This window comes from Dysidea avara, chromosome 1 (genome assembly GCF_963678975.1).
Source record: "Dysidea avara chromosome 1, odDysAvar1.4, whole genome shotgun sequence".
Lineage (NCBI taxonomy): Eukaryota > Metazoa > Porifera > Demospongiae > Dictyoceratida > Dysideidae > Dysidea > Dysidea avara.
The window spans coordinates 23,742,458-23,768,595 of record NC_089272.1 but is presented as its reverse complement, the minus strand read 5'-3'; the positions used below and the strand labels follow the sequence as shown (position 1 = coordinate 23,768,595).

Below are 26,138 nucleotides of genomic sequence, written 5' to 3'. Positions count from 1 at the left end.
GCTTGAAACATTACTAGCAGTAAGCAAATTATTTTCAATAACGAACTGTACTTAGGTTTTAGTGCAGTTTTTGTGATCAAAGTACAAGTTTTAGTACATGTTTTATGTTGGTGAATGGTATCAAATTCTAAACACTTTTTGCGGTTAAGTCTGGTGATAAAAGGCAAAACAAAACAAAAAAAAACTTGAGTCCAGTAGTCCAGTCCAGTGAATGGATACACCCTGAATAGGCAGTGAATATATGCTGCATCATGCAATCCCCTCTCTTCTTGAAGGGTATTCCCTTCGGTGGTGAGCAGCAAGGACTGGTTACTCAGGCCATTCTTCCAGAGACCCAACATACAAACAACACACATCAACTCAAAGCATGTGTAGTACTGTGCTAAATTTACACACCAGACCAATGTACCATTTTGAGAATAGTGTGTGTGCTCTTTTAGCACTTCACACTTGCAAAAATAATGTATCAGCAACTCATACTACAGTGAGCACACATGAGCAGCAAGTGTGCTAAAAGTGAAGAGATTTTGTTTGCACTAAAACATTCAATATGCACATTTGTTTATTTAGTGTGTAGTTAGAGTAACTCATGCAGCACTATCAACCACTTTGCATGTCTATTTGGACGTGTACATGATATTTCCAAAAAGAGCAATGGGACTCAACCACCACAAAATCTATGCATAAATAATGATAGAATGTGGCTGTTGTAACTTTTAAAAGTTCCTAGTATCCAAAAACACAGGGTTCTATCGTCTTTTCTACAATTTCCATACATTGCCATTGTATGTTTATAGAACTATATATCCTTTAGTTATATGTATCTCTGGATCAGTACATCAAACAGTAATGTACAAGTATTGTGTAGCCCAAAACGCCAGCACAATACTCCAAATCTCAGTAGCTAATTTGAACATGCAATGCCTCCACCTCTCATCATTGGGTGTACAGTGGAAACCTGTCTAAGCCGGTTACCTTTGGACCAAGATTTCTTGGCCTTAATAGGCAGGTGGATGTATATAAACTTTTTATGAGGAATTTAAAGCTGGTCTTTTTAAAGAGGTGGCCTTTCTATACAGGTGGCTGCTAAGACAGGTTCCACTGCACTAACTATGTGGTAAGTTTCATGCTTTTATCACAAAGTGTACAATTCACATGAAGTAATTAATTAAACTGCTTTACAGTCTGTTATATTTTAACATGTTTATATAATCTCTAGCTACACCATAGATAATATACCCCTACACTCGTGGTATATTATCTATGCCTACTACACATTGCATGACAACATAGACATTACATAATATGATCTTACTACATGTACTTTTTATGCACCAATAGTCCGTGTTTGCTGGTTTGCAAAACCCAGAACAAGCCATGTTACTAGTTGCTGTTCAGTTTACTATTACTTTAATAGAAACAGAGTTCAAGATCCATAACTTATGCAATAGGGCAAGCACTGCTGCTAGTATCAGAGAGAAAAAAATGAGCTCAACAACACACACATATCTCTACAAGTTTAAAAATTTCCTCAAAATCACCAATATTATTTTAGAAAGTGTACACAGGACAGTGTACGTACATGAAAAATGTGAGAAAAGGTTAAATTGTACTTGATAAATAAATTGTGCATCCCCACACATAGAAGCTAAGAGTATAGCTGTTTATCTGTAGTTTTGACAGGAACACATGTTGCTCAGATGTTCAGTGAATATTCCACACATGCAGTATGTGTCACAGTTTAGTAACTTCTGTGCTTTCAACATTTGCACATGGTATGAATATATACAGTTATGGTAAGCATGCAGTTTTAATCTTTTTGTATAGCAGCACATTTACAATAATTACAGTAGTCAGTTTATTATAACATTTGCTGTAACTGCAGTACAGTTGCAAGATTGTTTTGTCATACTCTATATTTAATAGTAACCGTGAAATTCATATTAATATAACAAAGTTGAACATCATTTGAAAAAGTATGTAGTATGTACAATAAATGTGCATTATTCTATCCTATACAATAATGATACCAATCCTTATAATATGCCCCGTATTAGTCATAAATTATGAAGAGAATTCATTTGTTTTCAGTCTCCTTTTCTAGTCAGTTGAACTCTTTCCCGATTGATACGAAAACACATTTCCTTTAATACAAAATAAGTAATGTATTAACAAAGTAGTATATAATCTACTACAGACTAATTGCATGCACGTACAGTACTGCTCAAATGTAAAATTGCACTAACTTATACTATTTTCTCATGTCATATGAGCACTTTATGGGTGAGTGAAGTCCCCCCCCCCCCTCCCCCCCTGTGGACATGCATTCAGACATCATTCTTTCAATAGGCACAGGTTCATATGTTACAGAAAAGGTTACAGGTATATACAAAGAAAAATTAGGGGTTTTAAGTTTGATCAGGGATCATCACACAATACAATATTAGGGATCATGAAGGTTTGGACGTTCAACCTCACAATACCTTCATGGCACCTTGGCAGTATTGGATAGACATAACCATGCCCAAAACTGCCCTCATTATGACCTGAAATGGTTCCAATAGGTTGCTACAATTTAAAAAAAAAAAGAATTTATTCAGTGGAATTTTCTACTGACTGTCTGACTGACTGATATTCCTTCAGACAAGTGTAACTCAATAACGGCTAAGGCTACAGGCTTGATTTTTCATTGCTAAATCTTCAGCCCGACAGGTCATACCACAGTATGTACAACGCATGCTTCATGGAATTGCCTGTGTCCTCATTGTGTCCCATTTAATACCTTTGCTGACAGCTCAAGGTATTGATTCATGGTAGCACCACACGATGGCTTCCCTAAATTTGTAACAGGATTTGTCTGAGGTTTCATTGTGGCAGAATTGAGGTTCTTCTTGTAGTTTTCTTTATTTGTAATGCTGTGTAACAGACTGAATACAGCTGAAAATGAAATGTATTGTCCACTTTGTTATTTCAGTAAGTGATAGTTGGGGCATACATTCAGACAAAAACAATAAGTCTAATGCCTTTCTTTCTCAATGCCGTATATGTGCTGGTTTACCACTCATAATTATGTTACAAAAAGTAAACAATCAAGTACTGTACCAGGAAAATTGAAATAAAAAGTAGTGAAACAAGGAAGGTGAAGATGGGCATTTACTCCTTAATTTAGTCTATGTCCACTTGTATCTTCAGGTGTACGTAGGTGATCTCCCTTGTTTCACTACTTTTTATTTCTTTGATCTCTAATCAAACTTATAAATTCCAGAAATAAAAAGTATAGTGAAGCAAAGGAGGTCCTAGTTGCACTCTTGTAGGACAAAGTTTTATTTGAGCGGTATCATAGTCTAGTTTTACATCCATTCCTCAAGTCCTGAATAACCCATAACTCAGCCTAGCTCATTTCTGTTTGCTTGTCTTTCATTTTGAAAACAACCCTGTACTGTCCCTGTCACTCCAGCCCACCAACATCCCTATCAGTACATGCCTGATACAGTCTAACTCATGAAAAACTATCAAAAATGACAGAAACTTAAAGCTAGGATGAAATTTACAGCACAGGTAACACCATGGGGTGTAATACCACACCCAGCTATCCCCAGGTTGGCCACAGCTCTATCAAAGCCTCAGACTGTTTTGTATGGCTCACCAAGCTTGGAAAAAGCAGCCAGTAAAAACAGATCATTTAACTCTGGTTGATCACAATTTTTATAGCAGCATTTGATGGTGCTTTGTAATTTTGTGTTTATGGTGGAAAAACAAACCTGCTGCCATGGGTAATAATACCAGTTTTTCCACACAGTGTCCTACCGTACAACCACAACATTTTAGTAAACACATCTACATCCACGACATTTCATTCAACATGGGTTTATTTATTATATACACACATACTCTACCTGTAGGTTCAGAAATGCTGTGAGAATAACTCTGAGCATGACCCATGCCAGGGGATACTTCAGTTGGAAGTGAAATAGACTATACACATGTATGAAAAATAGATATAAGCACTGAATCATGTACAGAAATAAGATACACAAAACAATGTCACTACATTCAAGTATTACCTTATGAAACTGTGAAGCAATATCACCGTCAAATCCTACAGGAAAGAGAAGAATACTTGTTGTACAGAACAACAGTTTGATGAATATGTAGTAGAGGAGACTGAAGAACCTCAACTGCCATATCACATCTAATTTATATAATGGTCTGATAAGTAGGGCCCTAAAGTCATGAATTTTATAATAGTTGTGGAAAATTGCATGCTACATAAGTGCAAGATGAAGATGTACTTGTGTATATACGTACATATGTAACAGATTAGTGTTGTAAACAGTACATAATACTGGGCTAAACATGCGAAGTCATGGTACAATATATGTACCTTTAGAAAGCTTAACTACAGATGACTCCATTTCAATAGCTAGCATTTCAGCTGAAATGGTACAACGTGTCTTCATTACATCAAGCAATTGATAAAAACTATTCGTGTGTCCAGCTTTCAGATGCTGTGCAATATATTCCAATAATTTCATAATCTTCTCTGATTCTCGATTATATGATTCAATAAGGGATGCATCATCAACAGTGATAACTCTTCTTGCTATGAAGTGGGGTATTAGTGTGTGGACACTAAGAACTTTAGTTAATGTGGCATAATTGTCTGTAAACACTTTTTCCTCTATATATTCCTCCAATTTCCCTGTGAGAATGTACATTTCATAACACCCAAGTAGAGTAAAAGTTAATGCTAGGAGTTAATGAGCAACTAAAGATACTATCTGTTACACGTGCACCATCTGGCAGGTACCATTACAATTTGCTAAATGATTTACACAGTATAAAGTTACGCACCCTTTAATTATTATAGAACTCACTCTGTAAAAGCCACAACTAATCTTATGTGAAATGTACACATGTAGTACAAAATTAATATGGTTGTGATGAAACTTAAAGAAGACACATATGGTGTGTTGTGCAGCTAAAGGAGCTGGTACACCACACCAGTGTGCTATTAACAGGAACAATCAAAATGTAATTTTCGTGCATACAATAGCTCTATGCATACCATATTATGTAGAAAACTCTTGCCCTATGTGCAGAACCATTTCAGATACTACATTAATCACAATAACAATTTAAGGCATCAGGAACCAAGCATTACACATCACATCTTAAACTCATGCATGCTAGTGATGTTTCTTTTAAAGTATATAAGCTTTATGCCATCCTGCAATCAGTGAAATGATGTGAGCATGGTAACAGTTAACTAAACAGCAGAACTGCTCAACTACATATGTATACGCTAATAAACTATGTAATACTTGTACTATCATGTTGGTAAAATATAATGTGTTTGTGGGTAAGTAGTTAATGTCAAGAAGAATTAAAGTTATGAAAGATAAGGTACTCAAATAGAACACATGGGACAAACATGACTTTCCTATATATCTATAAAATGTGCTATTATAATTATGATTTGAAGCAACTACATGAGCAAATACAAACGTTTAAACACTAAAGTAAAAATGCCGCTGGCTGGATTCAAACATGTGGCCTAACTGCAGCAACTATACGTATGCAGGAACTCTAACTGTTTATCCTATAGTTTGTAATGGAATGCAGCTGGAGTTTTTCTCTACACTGTGTCCTTCAATACACTGTAGCAAATAAAAGAAAGCACATGGAAGCTTGCAATAAAATTTGTAAGTTATACGATAAGTACTATATTTTGCATGTGAACCATGTCAATATGTTTATAAGTTGATCAGTTAGCACTGTCATTCTAACACATGAAAAAGTATGCCATGAAAAAAGTACGCCAGGCACAAAAGTGCCAGTGAGAAGAAAAAAATGTCATAAGCAGGAATTTAACCCTGGACCCTTGGGTAACAGTTCTGTGCATTAACACCAAAGCTGTTTGACTGTGTTTTGACATAAATTATCTGTCAAGTTAACAGTATGATAAAGAAATAATCTGGACAGACAGACAGACAGACAGTACAATTAAGTACCCAACACAATTAAGTACCCAACAGCTAAGTTTCCTGCCACTTTAGATAATTTTTTAACTTGATGTTGACTGTATCGGGCAAGCTCCAATAGGGATGAAGGGAAGTGGAGGGCAAGAGGTTGTATACAAAATTAAAAAGGAATGCACATAGATGAATTAGGTCAAATTATGGACCATTCAGTTTTCAAAACTGGCTAAAATGAAATGAAATTTACAACACATGTCTTATTCAACACTACAGAGCTGTACAGCCACATACAGCCATCCCCAGGCTGGCCACAGCTCCATTAGGGCCTCAGATTGCTCGTATGGATTGTCACTGTGCAGCCAGCAAAAGCAGACCTGAAATATTTGAGTAGTTTTGTGCTGCTGTTGGTGAAAAATCATGTCATGGGCAATAAAACCAGTTTTCCCAGACCCAGCAGGGGTTAGCACTGACCGCATGTGTACCTGGTTTTTAGAAGTACAAATGTAGTTTAACATCAACTTGTTTCTCAGATGTTTCATTGATTGATTGGATTGACTGATAAAAAAACTTGACCTCACAATTCTGCTTTTCATAGGAGGAATACAAGTATACACATTCAGCAAGGCACATTCAATCATAATCTATGATACTGCATGAACTGTACTTGAACACTATAAAAGTGTAATGCATGATGCACTTGATGTTTTAGCTAGAAAAGTTAGTTTACCTGAAAATCTTGACCGTGGTGACATGGCCTGCAGCAACAAAAATAAGAACACATATAATAAATCTATTATGGAGTACTGTATAGTAGAATATTTGGACTGTCTACCCAAAATATTTAAGGCTGGCTCACCATTCCTTCAAGACAACTTTGCAGTATTGGTTAGGCACAGTCACACCTAAATACTGTAAACCTTCAGAGTGACCCCAAATTAGCTAATTCCAATAAATTTCTGCAAGTGTTTTCTTTTTCTAATTTTCTACTAACTACCTGACCGGCTGCCTGACTGACGCCTTCAGCCTATGGATAAGGCTTCTTTACTGTTCGATGTCACTTAGGCCTGAGAGATGCCTTTTTGCCAACCACATTATAGCAGAAGTTACAATGTATGCAATATAGACTTAGCTTTGTCCTCTTTTTTGTGTTTCGTTTCTTTCTTCACTACTGCATAGGTGTTGATTTGTGGTCACACATTATGACTTAATTCTACTGTATCATGAGAATGGTCTGTAACTTCTGCAGCAAGTAAATCGACTGCTGAGACATTTCTTGTACTGTAGTCAGAACAGTCAAACCATAGCTCTATATAACAGTCAAAACATAGCTGAAAAATGAAGTGGAATGGCCATGCCACTTTTCAGAAATTGATAGACAAGGTGTTCACTTAGTCATGCAGTTATAGCTATTCTATAATGTGTCTAGAACAATTCTTTCCTTTGTTGTAGTATGTGCTGGTTCACCAGCAATGAAAATTTTATTATAAAAATAATGAAGCAAGGGATACTGTACAGCTGCTATAATTCCTAAGTCATACAAACAATCTATATGTATGGAAGCTCCTTGTATACGTGCAATACTGTATGTATACAGTGGAGCTTTCATTCAGCATCATAAGAGTGCACACACTAAACATACAGTAGATGCATAGTTTTGTATAACATAAAACTACTAGTGACATGGATACATACAGTATATCCAATACGTTAATACATTTAGCTAAACAGATTCTTAACAAAACCTCAGGTTTTAAACAAAACTATTTTTCTACAATACCTGCAAAAAACTTCTTTTGGTAATGACAGAAGGCCAAATGCACATAATGACTAATAGAAGGACAACTAAAAATTACAGTATAGAATGGCCATTAGCCAAGGAATAAATGAAGGAAAACATTAACAAGTAGTATGGTACAGATAAGGATATAATATTAAGTATAAAACTAACTCATCTTCCATTTCACAAATTATAAACATTTGATAAGAAATATGGAACATGCATGTGCACCCTTAGTATAATTATGTGCAATTCAATTATTACCAGTGATGCTTTTGTTATATCACACCATAACTTGTGTGAACAAGATTGTAGTTCTACAAAGCCGTGGTTTTCACAAATCAATCCATTAGGAAGTGGTATTTGTCCAGTCACATGATGTGAAGATAGATATATCAAACAAGACTTACTCTTACAGTAAAACGCACACTTGAAATCAGTACCAGTACTTTGTTGCATTTGCTGTAACATGTTGACTATGGTCTGCTGAACTTCGCAATGAATAGACCCAGTTTTTACATTCTTTCTTACTTGAATTTCTAAGTGGGTAATTTTATCGTGCAACAAAACATACTGTCCAGCATTAGTACAAAACATAACAAAGTCTGCGTAAACACATCTCTTCCCTTCCAGTGAAACCTGGAGTTTCCAGTTATCAACTTTTTGAACCAATTGTACAATTAAACAACAAAACACTCCTCTTGGGAAAGTGCCAGAATTGAACTGTATCACAAATTCAACACCATCAAGTGGTGGCATAACATCAAACAGAGCGGTTTCATCCTTGTACGAATCTAGTACTGTCAACATCAAATAGTCACTACTGTTTGTAGGATAAGGTGTGACAATGTTAAAATATTTGAGCAATTCAAGGAAGAATTCAAGTTTGATACCTCCCAGAGAATCAGTAATGATTTGGTCAGTTTTAATTTTGTCTATCAAAGATTTACTAAGAATGCCTTTAGATTTCAGATTATTCAATGCTTTACGATCAACAATTCTTCCATCAAATGAAAAGCAAACAAAATTTGTCAAGTTCGTAAACAACCATTGTGGGTTAGAAATGACAAAATCTTTCATGCTTGGTACATTATGAAAGTAGAGCAGAATACCAAACATATGGTGAAACCTCAATGCAGCTTTAACTTGTACCTCAGCACTCTTCTTATCACATCCTGGAATAATTTCTTGAAAAAGTTCCACAACTTCTGAAATTGCAATGAAAGATTTGTTGCCTTTTCCACATATTCGTCTTATTTCTAATTCCAATAAGATCCAGGTGATTGGTACTTCATATACAGCCTTTTCATCTAGTATAGCTTTGATTTCAGAGCAAATTTGGTTTGCTATTGAATCTTGTGAATATTCTTGCTTTCCAGAGAGAGTATTATCTACTGCAAACAAAATTTTATTACAGTTCCAGATAGATACATTATCACTGGGCTCCAATTGTGAAACTATCTTTTCTAGTTCATCACTGACTATATCAACATCTTTTTCATTTACTTGATCAAGATGAGTACCAACAAAACAAAGTCCTGGCTTACTATCTCTGCCTTTTTGCGAAACAGCCACATCTGGAAGCGGAACGTCTGTAATTATGGAGTCTTTCAAAAGTGCAACTAGACATTTTATTAAATCTTTGTTAGTATAATTCAAAGTATATGGTTCATAAGATTTGATACCATTTTTGTAATGATGCACTAATACTCGTTCATCAAATCCTTTAGCTCCCAGTACATGAAGCATATTTAAGACAACAAACATAACAGTAGCTGAAGTATTAACAGCTGGTAACATGTTTATGAACTGTGGTTGACCACCAGTGTCCAGTAATGTGAGGATGTCCCATATTGGAAGGGGTTCTTCATAATCTTTTGTAAGATTAGGAGACTTTGAGCATAATCGCTTTTCAGTAAGGACAGGTTTGAATTTTGCTGTTTTGAAAAATGGATTATCCAACGATTCTGCTTGGAGTTTTTGAGGTTTTTCACTAAATTCTCTTACATCTTGTTGACAGGAGTTGAATTGTTCTGTGTTTACAATACTTTCCTCTTTTGTACTATCCACATGTTGCTCTGAGCAAAACGGTTGTGGTTTGAACACCAGTTTGTGGTGAAGGCGTAGTTTAACTTGACGAAGTTCTTCAGCAGGATAAAGATCAACCCAATTGGTCCCTTGAATAATAGCCTTTCTTGATATCACAATTTGTTGAGTGTTACCAAGTTCTGTACTGTGTTGATCAGGTTTAAATTTTTTATTCTTAAGCAAACGAACAAAGCTTGTTTTCCCAGCCCCTGATGCTCCACAAAACAAGATTTTAGCATGTCGTACCTTCATAGTATAACCACCATTTTTAGCTTCATCAATCAGTTGCACCATTTGCTTATCTGTCAGCAAAACAATTAATTGTAAAACAGGTATTGTACACCAATATACCTTGTGCCTATTACAAGACCTTTTAACTGCTAGTAAGGATACATATCTATAGCTGAAAGCAATATGCTACACAATATGTACCATGAAATCAGCACTTGTGCAGCCAGTTTACCAATATTGGAATAGAGATTGGGATAAGTATAATTCTAGGGAAATGGTAATAGGATGGGAGTGGGAACAACCAATGGAAATTGTCTGATAAAGGTCGTCATGTCAACATACTGGTTGGATTTTACACTGGATCCATTTCCATTAAATGATCAAAAACACTCTATTGGAGCAGTCAAGATTTTAAATTTATAGTTATCCCGCACGCAAGGAGGATATATTGAGTCTGTGAGTTTAATGGACTAATTGGCATAGATTATATAGACTAACTAACTTGTCATCACTGCATACTACTCCATTGAAATCATAAAACATTTTGAAAGATTCAACTACCATTTACAAAGTATTCTATTTAATTATAACAGTGCTTTTATATACATTTTGAGAAGCTACCGTACAGTGTAATAATTTTATGGAGGAAAATTTTGATGAATGGCAAGCATTTTGTCAAATTCGTTAAAGTTTTCCCCCATCAAAGTTTTACGCTGTACGGTATATACTTGTAGCCACAGGATGTAAGCAGCTAATGCTAATCAGTCTCCAATAAGAACATTATTAACAGTCATACAGCCTCCTAAGGCTGCAGTTGCAGCTTCCCAAACAAGAAAGTGGAAAATACTAATAAGATGTGGTATGTACATATGCCAAAACAGCTAAACTGTGAAAAAAGGATATAGCTTTCCTGGATTAAAATGTTGGGAAATTGAAGATGGCAACCAAGAAATGGCTACAACAATGTCAATCAATTCAATATGCTGTATGTCATTACTAAAATTAATGCCATTTCTTGGCAACTACATTTGATTTCAAGTCCCCACTTGTTTACTATCACTTTTGCACCTTTTTCACAGCTTGACTGTTTTAGTAACATACAACAAATAATTTTAAGAAGCCGGCATGCTGCACTGTGAGTATATTGACAAAAAGAAACAAAAACAAGATTTGTATCTCCATGCTGCCTTTACAAAAGAAGACCATTTTTGCTGTGGAAACACCCAACACCATCAGTAGTCCACATACCAAATTTGAGCAAAATTACTTCAAGGTATGAAACTTCAAAAATTGGCTAAATCTTTTTCTTACACTTATAACAGCTGCCATAAAATGCAAATGAGTTATCTGATTTCCTTTAGATTTGGCACACAGAAGGGGGTTTAAAGGCGCATCTTGGTACCAAGTTTGGCTGGATACAATAAACAGTCAAGGAGGGAGTTATTAGCAATCATTCACGAAAAATAATACCAACATGTTGTCACACCTACAGGATAAATTGCTTGTTGAAAATTGGTACGTGGCTAAGTTAACCTAAAGACCATAAAGATACAAAGCAAAAACCAACAGTGTGTAACAATTATGCAATCAAGATTTGCTAATAAAAAAGATTACTTGCTAGACAAACTACTCACTTGAGGGGAATAAGTTGAAAATTGGTGTATAGATGGATTAATTGTCTTAGAAAGACTCTTCAATGGTTTAGAAGAATTGAATTTAAAGCCACAGAGTTATAACATATGAAATCCAACTGGGTGTAGCAAGTGCGAGATCAAGATACTCTAATAGAGCAGTCAGCTAAAAAGTAAATTACTCTATTAAAGCATTCAACTATATCTTGTAGAGAATTTAAGCCACCCTGTATAGAGCTCAGATACAACAAATCACCCTGTAGAGAGTTCAACTATCTACGTTTATTCAGTTTTAAATATACAAATATTTAAGCAGACACAAAGCTATACACAGAAATTACTCTCTCTCTTGTTCAAAATTCCTCTACTAAAGAAACAATCAAAAAAGAAAGTCCCAAAGTCAGCTTATGGCTGGCTTTGTAGCTTGCAATACAAAAAGAAGTGATATCTAAAACCAAAACAGCCAAGCTGTAAAAAAAAAGGGTGTAGCCTCCTAAAAGGTCAGGGTGGAAAAAGTTGTGAAATCAAAAGTGGCAGCCAAGTAATAGCTGTGATGGTACGTAGGTTAATGACAAAATTTTAATAACAATTCAGGTGAACTTTGTGCTGAATCTTAGAGGAGGCAACACAAATTCACCTGAATTGACATTATTACATTTTTGTCATTAACCTATCATCACAGTTATTTCTTGGCCACCACTTTTGAGTTTACAACTTTTTCACCCTGGGGTCACACCCTTTTTCACACCTTGGCTGTTTTGGCATAGATTATATTAACATCATTTCTTGGCCACTGCCTGATTTCCCCACTTGTTTACTATCACTTTTGCACCTTTTTTCACAGCTTGACTGTTAGAGTAATATACAACAAATAACTTCTGTGATGATTACCTTCAATATCTACGAAGTACTTTTTGTTATCTTTTGAAAAATGCTCCTTTTGAATAGCATACTTGCATATTTTGTAAGTAGCTCTTGAAATATTCCTACTTCCAGCACTAAAAAATTGTCCTTTCTGTGTAGAGCTATCTAGCTTTAACCCTATCTTTGCACCCTCAAATTTTGTTGGTCGAAGATATTCAAGGATTGACAGAACGTTGTCTTCACTGGTGTCACATAAATAGATTGCAAATCGATAGAATTTTGGCTTTGTTATTTCAGGATCCTCCTTTATCACCTACATAAATGATCACATAACAACCAATACTACAGTACAACCCACTAATAAGGAATGTGCATACATACAGTGCAGTCGACATACAACAGGTGTCATACAATGGTGCATCATACAACTTTATAAATTAAATTGTAAATCATACATACATAGTTGACTGGTTTAGCCGATGGAGTGCCACTGCTGGTTGGCTACAGTTAATTAAGACTGCATTTGTAGCACGGTGATTACCAACAACTATTATAGTATGTAACACTTTGCTTGGGCAGATCAAAGGAATATTTGGGTATACATATCTGATATTACCCCCATGGTCAGAGAATTTTCTATATAATGCCCTGTGGTTAGGGCATTATTTGTGACCTAATTTTATAAAACCGTCGATATCCGCACAATTTTCAAAATGCATTTTATTTGTTCTTTGTTTTCTACAGGGACAGAGGAATGGACTAGCCAAGTTTCAGCTTCCTAGGTTAAGCAGCGTTGGAAATACAGCACTAGACAGCCGGACGAGCAAATAATTTAACATGTACAGAAGCTACTGAGAAAAGAATCTACAGGCGCTTACATAAACCATCATAACTTACTGATACAACGATGTACGGAATTGAATCTTGGCTCATTGTGTTCGCCATGAATTTGTGCATCCACCAAGGTATAGTTTTTTTCCCCAGGTATGCTTCTTAGTTCGAGAAGGAAGGCAAATTCACTGAAAAACGATTGTCGGTAAATTCTTTCGCCACTGCAATGTAAACAAACGTCTGTAACTTTGGAATCTTTTCATATATGGAGATGAAACAAAGACTTTTGTACTTCCTATGGACAGGCAAACACAATGATGCCTAGGATGTATCCATTGGCGGCTTAATTCGCCCACCAGTGAGGCGATAAAAACCTGCATAATTTTTTTTCTGGAGCTTGCATTTTTTACCCATAGTTTTTAAATATGTTGTATTACAAAAGTACTGCTGTGCATATATCAACGGTTTTCCAAAATTCGGTCACATTTTATAATGTCCTCTAGCTCATGAGGCAGCGGTACTGCCTAGTTTGTTTATAAAAGCTCAGACTGAAATCAATTATAAGAATAAATTAATGCTCATTTGACTATTATCACAAGTACACAAGAAGCACTCAAATAGAGGCATTTCAGTATCCTTGCCATTCTACAAGTTACTTGAAGGTGAAAACTAAGTCTTATTGTGCATACATAAATGTTTCAGCACGTTTTCAAATAAGGACCATACCCACATTACAGATAACATGAGTTAACCATGATACAACAAAGCTTACTCCTTTAGGCCTTTAGTATATGTTGTAATTAGTCTTTAAACAACTTGATAGCAGTAAAACATTTGTACATTTCCCACAATTTGCAAAAGCTCAACTTTTCCATGATATCTTTAGGACTCATCCATTCATTATAACAAACGTAGCTGCAACGTTACCTGCTGTCTAGCCACAATCAAATATTTCAGGCATGTGTCATACAGTACAGTAGTACTGTACATTAGGGATCATGGAGATTTGGATTTTCCTAGCCAAAAACATTCACCCAAAAACCAGCTTCACGACTCCATCCTGGCACCTTGACAGTATTGGTTAGGTACAACCCAAGAGTGCTTTCAGTACAATCCTAAAGGCTTCCAATAAATTGTTATGAAATTTTAAAGAAAATTTATTCAATGGAATTTTCTACTGACTGCCTGCCTGCCTACCTGCCTCTGCCTGCCTGCCTTCAGGCAAGCGTAACTCAATAACAGCTAAGGCTATGGGCTTGATTTTTTTCACTGTTCGACTCCGCTTCATCCCAAGACGTGCTTTTGGCACACCGCAGTACGTACAATGCACACATCATGGACTTACCTTTGTTCTCCTTTGTGTCCTTTTTGCTGACAGCCCAAGATGTTGATTCATGGTAGCACAATGCATGGCTTCCCTACAGTACATTTGTAAACAGGAATTATCCGTATTTTTTGTGGTGACTGGATTGATTGCAGAGACGATTCTAACACTGTTCTTCGTTTGTAATGTTGTGTAATAGGCTGAAAATAGCTGAAAGTGAAGCGTAATGGCAGCTGCACTTTCGAGGCAGTAATTGAAAGTTGGGGGCACGCGAATCGTCATATTTCCGTAGTGACTGGATTGGTGCAGAGGTACTTTTTCTACTGTTTTTCGCCTGTAACACTGTGTAACAGGCTGAACATAGCTGAAAGCAAAGTGTGGTGCACTTTCAAAGCAGTATTGATAGCTGGAGCACGTGCCATTCAGACAAAAACATTTATTCTGGTGCCATCCTTTCTTTTATGCAGTATGCGTGGGTTCACCAGTTATAATAATGTTACAAAAAGTAAACAAACAAGTTTAAGGAAATAATAGGAATTTTAATTTCGATTAGGGATCATAGAAAGTAGGGAAACAAGGGAGGTCACCTACACCTGCAGATATACTATTGAACACTTAATCCTTAATTCAGTCTATATCCCAAGACCAAGACTGAATTAGGGATAATGTTCACTAGTATATCTGCAGGTGTAGATGACCTCTCTTGTTTCCCTACTTTTTTTCTATGATCTCTAATCGAACTAATTTTTCTTTAAACTTGTATAAAATGAATACAGCGGTTTCACTCGTATTGGCATGGGGTTAATCACTTGGCAGGATATTAGCCTGCAATAGAAGTGTTACATAATAGTTGTAACACGGGCACTCGTGGTCTGCCTGAATGTCCACCCTCAGCCCTCAGGCCTGCGGCCCTTGTGCTTCGGGTGGACATATCAGGCAGACCACTTGTGCCCATGTTACAACTATAATATGTACAGGTTTAGCTGAGTCCTCAAAAAGTTCAGTAATTCATGGCTGGAATTACACAAGTTGGCTAATTTGTAGTACTGCTTGACCTGCTAGAAGTATTTCAAAACCTAAACATTCAATGCCTGACACTTTGTTAATGACCAATCAAAGTTTTCAACACAAGTACACATTTCTTTAGGGAACCCATAGATTTCTTTAGGGAACCCATACAAGTACATAGTCCTATGCAATAAAGCCAAACCACACATTGACAACTTTACTGTCAACACTAATCACCGAAATGCTATTTTACTTGAAAAAAAATCCACTTTTCTTTTTAGCTTTTTTCAGGATGCAGCCCAATGATGAAGACTCTGTACCTATAAAATGCATAGTCATGAACCACGATAGTTAGTTCATAATAGGGATTGCCCATGTTTTGGCAAAACTCTAATAGAAGCACACCTAAAAACCACCTTGGAAAGCATCCTCCAACTCAAAGCAACCCGCTGGTGGTTCTTTACAATGAGTATAGGTCCACTAGTAAGTATCAAGTGAAAAAGAAACGGTATGTGTAGTTCAGACAAAACTGGAATTTTCCATTTTGTTCATATTCTTCATATTATTATTATTATTATTATTCATAATATTATTTTGTTTCACTCATTTACAGCAAACGTTATCCACTTTTTCAGAATAAAAAGCAGCAATGGATCATTGTGCATGTCCATGACCTGTTTTTGATTTCGTTTTTGGATGGAAACAGCCCAAATCAGGCTGTTTCTTCTTGCCATAACGCCATTACGCATGAGTAGCCATACAAAATCACACTCAGAGTTATCGGTGTGTACTGCTTGTGTTAATACAATCTGTCCTTATTAAACTCAGTATAGGCCAGGCAGGAAGTGTAATCTGTGTTGAAGACTTTGTTGCAAGGTGGTTTTTCACTCTGTGATTATTGTACGTGGACGGGCTATCCAAGATTAAACACTCACTGAATTTGACAGCTAATAAAGGCACCAGTAATGTAAATTGTAGCTTATATTAAGAGACTCTCATGATCATCCTGTATACACATTGCACTTTGATCAGTTTCATGTGCGTACTGAAACGTTGATGGCACTACTATGCAGAATGCAAAATTACACTATTCACAACAGTCTTCATTATCAATAAAATTAATCCATAATCCATCACTGGATTAATAAGAAGTACATAAACTAGATGAATAAAAAATTGAAAATTTTAAGAGAGCGAATAGGGATTGCTGTAAAAAGCCACCAAACAAGAAGGGATCGCTGGGGTGGCAATGTAAACCACAAATCCCTATTTTGACTTGTTTCAAAATGACAAAGCATGTAACCAAAATTTTCTGACAGAGTCAAAATAGGGATTTGTGGTTTACATTACCACCCCAACGATCCCTTCTTGTTTGGTGGCTCTTTTAGCTATCCCTATTCTCTTTTAAAATTTTCAATTGTTTATTCATCTTTTATAACACATACACTGTAAAACAATTTGGATGTGAGCCCATCGTACATATACATTATCTTATCTATTTGTACATTTTGTCATCTTTACTGTTTAAGAGAACAAAATCATCAAAAAAAGGTTTATTATTAAGTTGAATTATTTAGCTAGGTATAGCTGCAAATCCCAAAGCTCCCATAGCTGGCTTTGAATTATGTATTTATTTGCTCACTTTGTTCTTTTTTAAGCTATAATGGTCTAATAACAACTATTATACAGTATATAAACACTGTACCTCATAATCTACACTTGGAAAAGCAGTGGTTACTGAGACATGTAAAGAATACTTGTTTCCAAACTGTTCCAACTCTTCCCAGAGTGATGCAACAGGTGTACCATAGTATTTTTCTCCCAAACAAAAGAAAAGTAGCTTTCCAGAATTTTCAGTGATTGGCACACGTGGCACATCATTTCTAAGGAGAGGAAACATGGTCATTTTAGCAGGGTCATCACTTTCTCTGAAGTGGTACTTGTCTAAATAAACAAAGTTATTAACTGATTTTATCACTGTACAGTAAGTATATTCATAGCCAGTGTGTTCCATGATTTTGGATCCATCTGGAAAGTTGCTATCTAAAGACAAACAATAATAAGCTCTACGGCAATGATATTGCTGAAGAAACATCAGCATTTGTGTTACTACATGATCTTGAATAGTACCAACATTTCGAAGTGATGAAGGTAAAACTTCAAGAATTGAACAATTCTGTTGCTTGAAAGTGGGTGGAAAACTAATAACATCTGAACAATGACCAGCTTCATTGATAATTACTACATAAAAATATTTGTTCAAACAATTGCAACTCAGTACAGCATCTAGATGTTCTTGTTTCCTACTAAACCTTCCATAATCTAGTATTAGGATGTTTCGTAGATCCTCGCGTTCCTTAAGAACACACAGATCCTGAAAACATACTGCAGCACTTTCCAGAGACTTTACATCAGCATTATCCATATCACACGTGCAGCCTATATAGCAAAAATATTACACAGTTGTAAATGCTGACAATATCACGATTGGTATGAATTACAAACATTCAAATACACATACAAATCAGTACTAGTTCAATAGAGGATATACCCAGTATGGTCAATTGTATTTTGGAGGTCCAGGTACAAGGTACATTGATTAACTAATTAATTGCCTCTACATTCCTTGCATGACAGCATTTCAAAGCTAAAGTATTAATACGATGATGTCAATTCAGCATTTTTGTACACTAGCAGCAGGATGGGTAGCCGGTGTATATATTGTAAGTGGAAAAGAAACGGGAGAAGACCCTAGAGGCAATATCTCAGGTAATGACTCATTAAGAGATGCTCTTAGAGCACATTTACTAACCAGCCTGCACCAAAATTCAGGCAATAGTGAACAGCACATGACAACTGTTGACCAGCCTGCCAGAATTTGCTACGCAAATGTACCAGGTTGTGCTAATCTGGTAGTCTCAACAACTAACAACATGCTAATGCTGAAGTCCCTCTGGTCAGTCATACACGCCAGTTGGTAATCCTGTTGTTACAGCTAGGAGAACCAAGCTGAGGATGCAGACTATGATACAGATAGGCATTAATTGTAATCACACCAACAACATGGGAGGCAGCAATTACATGTAGATGGCAGTGTTCATTTGCAACAAGAGGTCAACAATCCACAGAACTTTGACCCCAACATGCTAGATGATAAGAATGACAACATGTCTATCATGCAACAAGTAATTACAAATTATCTAGAGATCACTTCTGTCATACCCTGAGCAAAGTTAACAGGTCGGCAATGCATAAGGCACATGAGATCCACAGTAGCAAAACGGCTAGTAGTTGACCAATTCATGAAGGACTACCTCAAATCTTGCTTCTCAAACAAGGGGACAGCAAAACTAAAGACTTGTGATCTGACCTCATTAAGTAAAATCTGCTACAAGATGTTAATGCAATGAAAAATGTTTATGGCATGCTAGACATAGTCCAGTGATCATTAGTACTCCTTGGAAATGCAAACGAGTTATTGTCACAGATTAGAAGGACCAATAAACTGCAGCTTGCAGATAAATCACTGGGAAAGTATGACCCTCTCAAGCTAGCAGGAATTCATCAAATGTCTACAGAACAAGGTAAAATCTGATGCTTCAGTAACCCAATTAGTATCAGTTTCACAATGGTACTATGGTAACATGTCATGCACCCTACCATCTATTGCCCAATTGAAGGAGCCCTGCTAAAAGTTGGGGGCATTGGCAGGGTAACCTTAAAAACTTAACATGAATACAGAGGCAGGGGTGTGGCAAGGACAAGGCAGATTTACTGACCACCAGTCCCATCAAAGAAATTCTAACTCAATTGTCACCTCCTTTGACAATATTAGCACCATTACATCTGGATTTTTCATATAATGCCACACACAGACTCACTCCAGTTATTAGCAGACTATTATACCTTATTTATACATAATTGAGAGATTCTTACGAGGGATCCCTGGGTTCTCACCACAGTAAAGGGATACCATTTGCCTCTATAGCTGTGGTGAATCATTATGTTTTTGGTAAACCAGTTTGATACTGATGACTCCAGTACTGTATAACCAATACTTTGTGGTCAGCATTATATCTACCACTTACCATGAAATTGAAGGAACACAAACAGGAAGTCACCCATTGGTTCCCTATATGCTGAGAGGCATGTTTAACTAACAGTAAGCCCCACATTATTCCTGTTCTTGGGACATCAGAGCAGTCGTGGAGTTCAAATCTAGCCACAGGTCATCTACTTTATCAACATTACAGCTAACCAAGAAAACAGCCACATTATTGACCCTGGTTAATGCTGATAGATGTTCTGATCTACCTTACATCATGCTGGACTCTAGATGGTGTAGAATTCATGGTAACACATCTAACCGAGACAACATCTGCTAGCTATAGAATCCCAGGCCACTAAGTAAGGTGTTTTATTCTAGCTTCCCAGATAACAGCAAGGCGCATACTGTTTCTTTTCTGCGTCTCTACATCTAAAAGACAAGAAAACAAGTAAGAAGTTTGGGTAACCCAAAACCCTAATTCTATACCTTGTGAAAGGGAAGTATGCACCTGCTACTAAAGAATATGAAGCCAAAGCAATGTTTATTAATGAAAATTAATAGCAACACTAAAGTAATTACAGTAGAAGACCTTCAAGTTTGAAACTATAAATATAAAGCATGTATGCATACATACTTAATAGTTTGAAAATATAAAGCATGATTAAACAATAACAGTAACAAATAACAATAGTACACAACAATAACTTATTGTTTGGCTTAATGTACAATTAATAACCAATTTCATTTTTAAAATCATACAATATTGTAACTAAAATAATAATGCCTCATAATTACAACACTATTATTAGGGACCATTCAAACAAGGGATATATCAGCACTTGATTATTAATGTATAATCCTATATAATCCCATACAAACAACATTGCCTTATACTGTACTTGTCATAATCTCACAATTACAAACGTATGTATGTAGTTACAGGTACCAAGGTATAATGTACAATACACTAATGACCTGATGGTATCTTGTCTATATATAAGCTGCATGAATTTTAGAAACAGACATGATACCACCATTCATACAAGATACATTTATCTGTTGATGTGTGTAACTACTGTGCCACTATTTGAGTTCCTTTTTTAGGTAACGACAATAGCATGTTCAGTGTTTGGCGTGGCAAATTAATTTCAATGGTGTCAAAATACCCACAGCATTCCAGATTATACATTCCTATAATTATGTTGCAACCTAGAGCATTTATTAATTGTGATCGTCATGTCATCAACTAGAGCATCACTCACAGTTTTATCCTAGTTTGTTATCACATATCTTTCTTTGTGAATCATTGTCTCGTTCATGTAATAGTCTGATTAGAGTATACAATAGAGTTAGGGTTATAATCACTGCAGGTCTATAAATGGCTTGTCACAAGGAAATTCTTATCAAACAGTACAGTAGCACAGTTTTTAAGTACAAGGTGCAGAGGGAACACTCTCATGGGAACTCCAAAAGGCACATCCCATTGGTGACTTTGTTATTGTGGCATGGCCTCCAGCCTTGCAACTGTAGTCAGACAGGCTAGCAGTCAGACGAAAATTCGAGTTTCAGTGATTTTTTAAAAAATTCTATATACATGCGCAGCCATCTGTGAGTGTTTGCCTGTTTTGATGCTGCATTTGATGTCAGATGGACTAATAAAATTCCATAAAGGTGACTTTCACTGTGTAAGATATTTCTTGGATGGTTTTTAAAGGAGCCGCTGCCAGTTTAGGCAGCACATGTTATTTTTGGGAGTCTTTCCCAGCTTTTATCTTCAATCACGTTAGTCTTCTTCCTTTTCCATGTAATGAAACCATATTGAGGCAAAAATTTTCCTATCATCACTTTCCTTGAGCGGCATATTTAGACACCGCAAACTTATTGAAGTGCTTATGCTCGGTAGATACCTGTAACTTCACGATAGGTTGAATGCCACACATATTAATACAATCTTGGTTGATTAATAATGATCAAGCACTGAGACCATACCTCTTAATAATCTATCATGATGACACACCCCGTTATTATTGGCCTAGCTTTATTTATAAAATAGTGACACACCCCCTAGGTGAAAGGCTGACTCGAGATACTCTAATACAGCAGTCATCCTAATAGAACAGCCACACATGTATAGCTATATACTAAAAAAAAACAAACTAGTATATTAAAAATAATTAATTTAAAAATAAAGTAGGGATCCAAAAGTTGTGAAACAAGAGATGAATGGTGGCACCACAGCACAGCACAGTGGGAAAATCCCTACTTTGGGATTGAACAAAATGATTGTGATAACATGCCAATGTAGGGATTTTCCCACCAAGCTATGTTGTAATACCATCACTCATCTCTTGTTTCACTACTTTTTATTGCTAGGATCCCTAATTTATATAATCTTTAATATACTAGTAGATTTGTGCAGACTGTAATGAAAAAAATATGAATAATGAGCATGCACTATTTACAATAATAATTGGTAGTACAGTAGGACCTCGATTATCCGAATCTCGATTATCCTAACCCTCGATTATCCGAACAGTGTAAGTGACTGCTCTATTAGAGTATTTCGTCATTAGGTGAACGTTCTATTAGAGTAAGTGTATATGTTCTATTAGAGTAGTTGAACAGAACTCTGTATATAAATGAATGGGCTTCATTTATCCGAACAAATTCACTTATCTGAACGCTTTTATGATTTAACTGGCACACAGGTGTTCGGATAATGGAGGTCCTACTGTAGTTATATTATCCAGTAATCAAACGGAATGTTTCTTGTGATTTGTTCAACTTGAAGCCATTACACAACAATGGTATAAATTAGGAACAGCATAAGGGACCATACACCACCTGCAAGTCGCACGTGTTTTGCACATCACAAACCACATAACCGTACAACTACAGTAGTGACGTCATCCACACTTGGTACACGTGACTAGTGCCTCAAGGGCTATCCAGTGGTACTATTGCCCGAGGGCAAGGATTTATAGTTGCTCTGCATGTTTATAAAAACATCAAAAGTTACTGAAAGTCGTGTGGTGACACATTAAGTCACACTTCTAAAATATGAAGTGATTTCCAGTGCTTAGAACTCTATTTCAAGTAGTAGTGCTTCCCAGCCAAGTATTCAAAGATTCAGGTAGAGATCACAATTCCTAGTACTGATAAAGACATTTCCTTTGTGACATAATAGAACACCTTCCATCAAACAGGTCAGAAGACAGTAACCAACGTCCGTATTGAAGTGGGAACTATGTGACTTATTGTGGTGCACAAATTATGATCCCTTACATCACCTGGCAAAACCAGACCAAAATTATTAAAAACCAGTGTTGGACAGTTACTTTTAAAATGTAACTCGTTACATATTACATATTATTTACAACTGTTACAGTTACATATTACCCATATAATAAAGTAACTATAAAAATATTACATATTATATTACTTTGTGTTCAAAGTCTTAAGCTGTCACGTGTGAATCTACCACTTTATCACGTGACATGATTGTGTTGTTGGACAATATACAAATCTTGGTTATAAGTAAGAAGCTGGTGAATAAGCTTCATTCAGTAGGGTTCGTTACTTCGTAGTGGCAAGGCGTTACTCAGTGGTTTACTAATGAGATTAGTAACTTTGATTTGTTACTTAAAGCAAGAGTTTATAATATACAATATTAAGACTCTTACTACTTTATATTATGAACTCTTGCTTAAAGTAATAATATTATGTAATATTAGACTCGTTACAGTAACTTCATTACTTGGGTAACGCATTACATTTGCAAGTAAAGTAACTTGAGTTATATTACCTGTTTTTACAGCATATTTCGTTATATTAGTTACCAAAAAGGGTAATAATATTACGTAACGCGTTACCTCCAACACTGTTAAAAACAATATATCTACTTGTACTGGAAGTAAGTAAACTATTATGCCTCACCTTCACCCTTGCTTGAATTTATAACTGATATCACAGCAAAATTCCATGCATCTCATAATCTGTACAGAGTCTTCCCGCTACTGCACCACTGACTTTATTTCGTTGTGATGTAGCTAATGATATTAATAAGCTTCCAAATGTATTGAGTGATGCCAGATGTTTTAATATGGTCTAGCATGCAAGAGTGTGTAGCTACCAGGATGTGTACTTGTAAAGTTGTCAACACAAAATACATCCAGCATAGCTAGCTGCTAACCGGCCATCTGATACTTTGAATTGTTTACCTATATTGTTGATAAAAACTATCTAATTACACTTTACGCTGCTAAAAGGATAGTTTCACACCGGTGAACTTAAAGAATGTTCGAGAGAAGATTAAATTTCTCAGTATCGCGACAGCTGGGAACCAGCCCCGTCCAAAAACAGAACATACGGCGAGGTTACACACTAGTACAATAACGATAATACACTTACAATTCAGTGGTATGAATCCGAGTTTGATTCTAGCTTCTCAATAGCTAGAGTGATCCGGATAAGACCCGGCCTCAGGCAGTGCCAGTCGAACCAACGGCACCGAGTTGTTGCGGTTCAAACTTGAGACGCTCGAACCCAGCAGGTATTATATACACTGTCTACTAGTCTCTCCAGTCAGCAGAAGGTAAAGAACAATTCTTGATGGCAGCGAATGATAAAACCGCAGAACCAAGACAATAAACAACGTCTGAGTACCCTAATCACGTGAACGAGTAAAGCCGGGAGCACCCGAGCCCTTAATTACCAATATCTCAGTACTTCGTTAAATTTTGACAGTATCAGCCAAGTAGGCTGTTCCTTATTCTGTAAACACAGTAAGTGAGTCCTCAGTCACACCCCACGAGTGGGCGTGGCATTAAGGAAATGAAGAAAAAAGTTACTAGAGGCAGTAGCTAACAAAAAATAGTAGAAAAAAAGGTTAACGGATTATATAAAAAGGGGCCACCAAGTGAGTCTACAAATGTACTACTCCAACGTTTCTACTTGACATATCATATTAGGCCTGGCTTAGGCTGGCTATTGTCCTCGCAGTCAGTAAGGAATTGACCTGGCAACCCAGGGGTGTGTGTAGTAGCAGTATATCCTTGTGAAGAGTTGAAAATCAGAGATGTACTAATAAGACCATTGCATTAGCTTAAGGCATATTCAGTTGACTTCTTTTTTTTGTAATAGAGGGCATGCCAGAGGAATGTGTTGTGTCTGACAGTGATTTTCACCAGTCAGTCCAAACATAATATACGAAATTAATTATATATGCAGGCATTAAACCTGGTGTGGTTTTATGAGGAAGCCAGTGAGAGGGACCACAAAGTGAGTTTCACCATTCCACCAATCTGGTACACACTTCTATTTCAATGAATCCAAACATACTCCAAGCTAGACACTAGCAGAGTTAATTACTGGCTAGTTTCATGGAGTGTTCATTGGTAAGTTTCCAGCAATAGATTTTTAATACGTGAAAATGTTCTTGGCCACCCATTGAAATTTTGACTTTTCAGAGAGTTTCAAAATTTTCAGAGGATTTCCAAAATTGTTTCCATTGGGTTTTCACGATATCCCTTCCAGCAGTGTGTACCATGCAGTAGTTACAGTTACTGTGTTTTTTAAAAGTAACTATAATAGTGACTAAATGACTTACACATGCTTGTTTGTTTACTTTTGTGACAATGATAATTTCACTTTGTTACACAGCCCAAGTCATGGTGTACGGTATTAAAATGTGTCTAGCATGGCACAATAATTGCAGCTCAGAATGTTTGGTAAGCATGAATTCATGATTTTTAACTATTGTGATTTGTTTGTTTTGTGGACAATTATAACTAGTTAGCATTACTTACAGTATAGTTACTTTATAAAAGTAATATTTTATTACATTTCTAGTTACTCCCAACTCTGTACCTAATATAATTCACTTACATTGTAGACCTAATAGTTCAGTCATTGGGGCAATTGCCTAACCCAGGAGTCTGAGGTCAGAGTTGTCAATTCTTTAGCATAATAGTAGTAAATTAGTTGGCTATACTTCAATGTGAAAAAGCCCATTCTCAGGATACTAGCTATACTCAAACCTCTTAAATTCTTACACGTCATATAGACATGAGTTTAAACCGCAAATTACTATTTTTTGCTGTTACAATGCAATAATGTGAGGATAATTGGGTTTGCTATGCACATATATAAAACTTCGTCTACCAGCATTTGACCTATAATGCATTCATAACAAGGAAGCAAGGATATCACACTTTTCTGCATGTGTTGGTACAGTATATGCACATTTTAAAGTTTACCGCTACTGGCTACAGTATAACACTCTACTTGCAGATGTTTATGCAATAATACATGTACATCATCTTCATTTTGAGCAAGTTAATAGGTACCTATATAT

At 36.2% G+C, this 26,138-nt stretch overlaps 1 protein-coding gene across 3 annotated transcripts; it reads right to left on the bottom strand.

The window, feature by feature from the left end:
- Window positions 1-1,918: 1,918 nt before the first annotated feature.
- Window positions 1,919-24,444, bottom strand: LOC136259980 (uncharacterized). 3 transcript variants are annotated; one of them, XM_066053567.1, is made up of 9 exons: window positions 24,194-24,444; window positions 17,441-18,174; window positions 12,600-12,885; window positions 8,023-10,148; window positions 6,709-6,736; window positions 4,385-4,702; window positions 4,065-4,099; window positions 3,897-3,975; window positions 1,919-2,144 (listed from the first exon to the last, which is right to left on the bottom strand). In XM_066053567.1, the coding sequence occupies exons 2-9, from the start codon at window positions 18,158-18,160 to the stop codon at window positions 2,101-2,103; spliced, it is 3,636 nt and encodes a 1,211-aa protein (XP_065909639.1). In that variant the 5' UTR covers window positions 18,161-18,174; window positions 24,194-24,444; the 3' UTR covers window positions 1,919-2,100. The 3 variants fall into 3 exon arrangements, 2 of the variants coding, with proteins under 2 accessions (XP_065909639.1, XP_065909646.1); XR_010703404.1 differs by lacking the exons at window positions 1,919-2,144; window positions 3,897-3,975; window positions 4,065-4,099 and adding an exon at window positions 6,464-6,652 and having other exon boundaries at window positions 4,571-4,702; XM_066053574.1 differs by lacking the exons at window positions 1,919-2,144; window positions 3,897-3,975; window positions 4,065-4,099 and having other exon boundaries at window positions 4,559-6,652.
- Window positions 24,445-26,138: the final 1,694 nt, after the last annotated feature.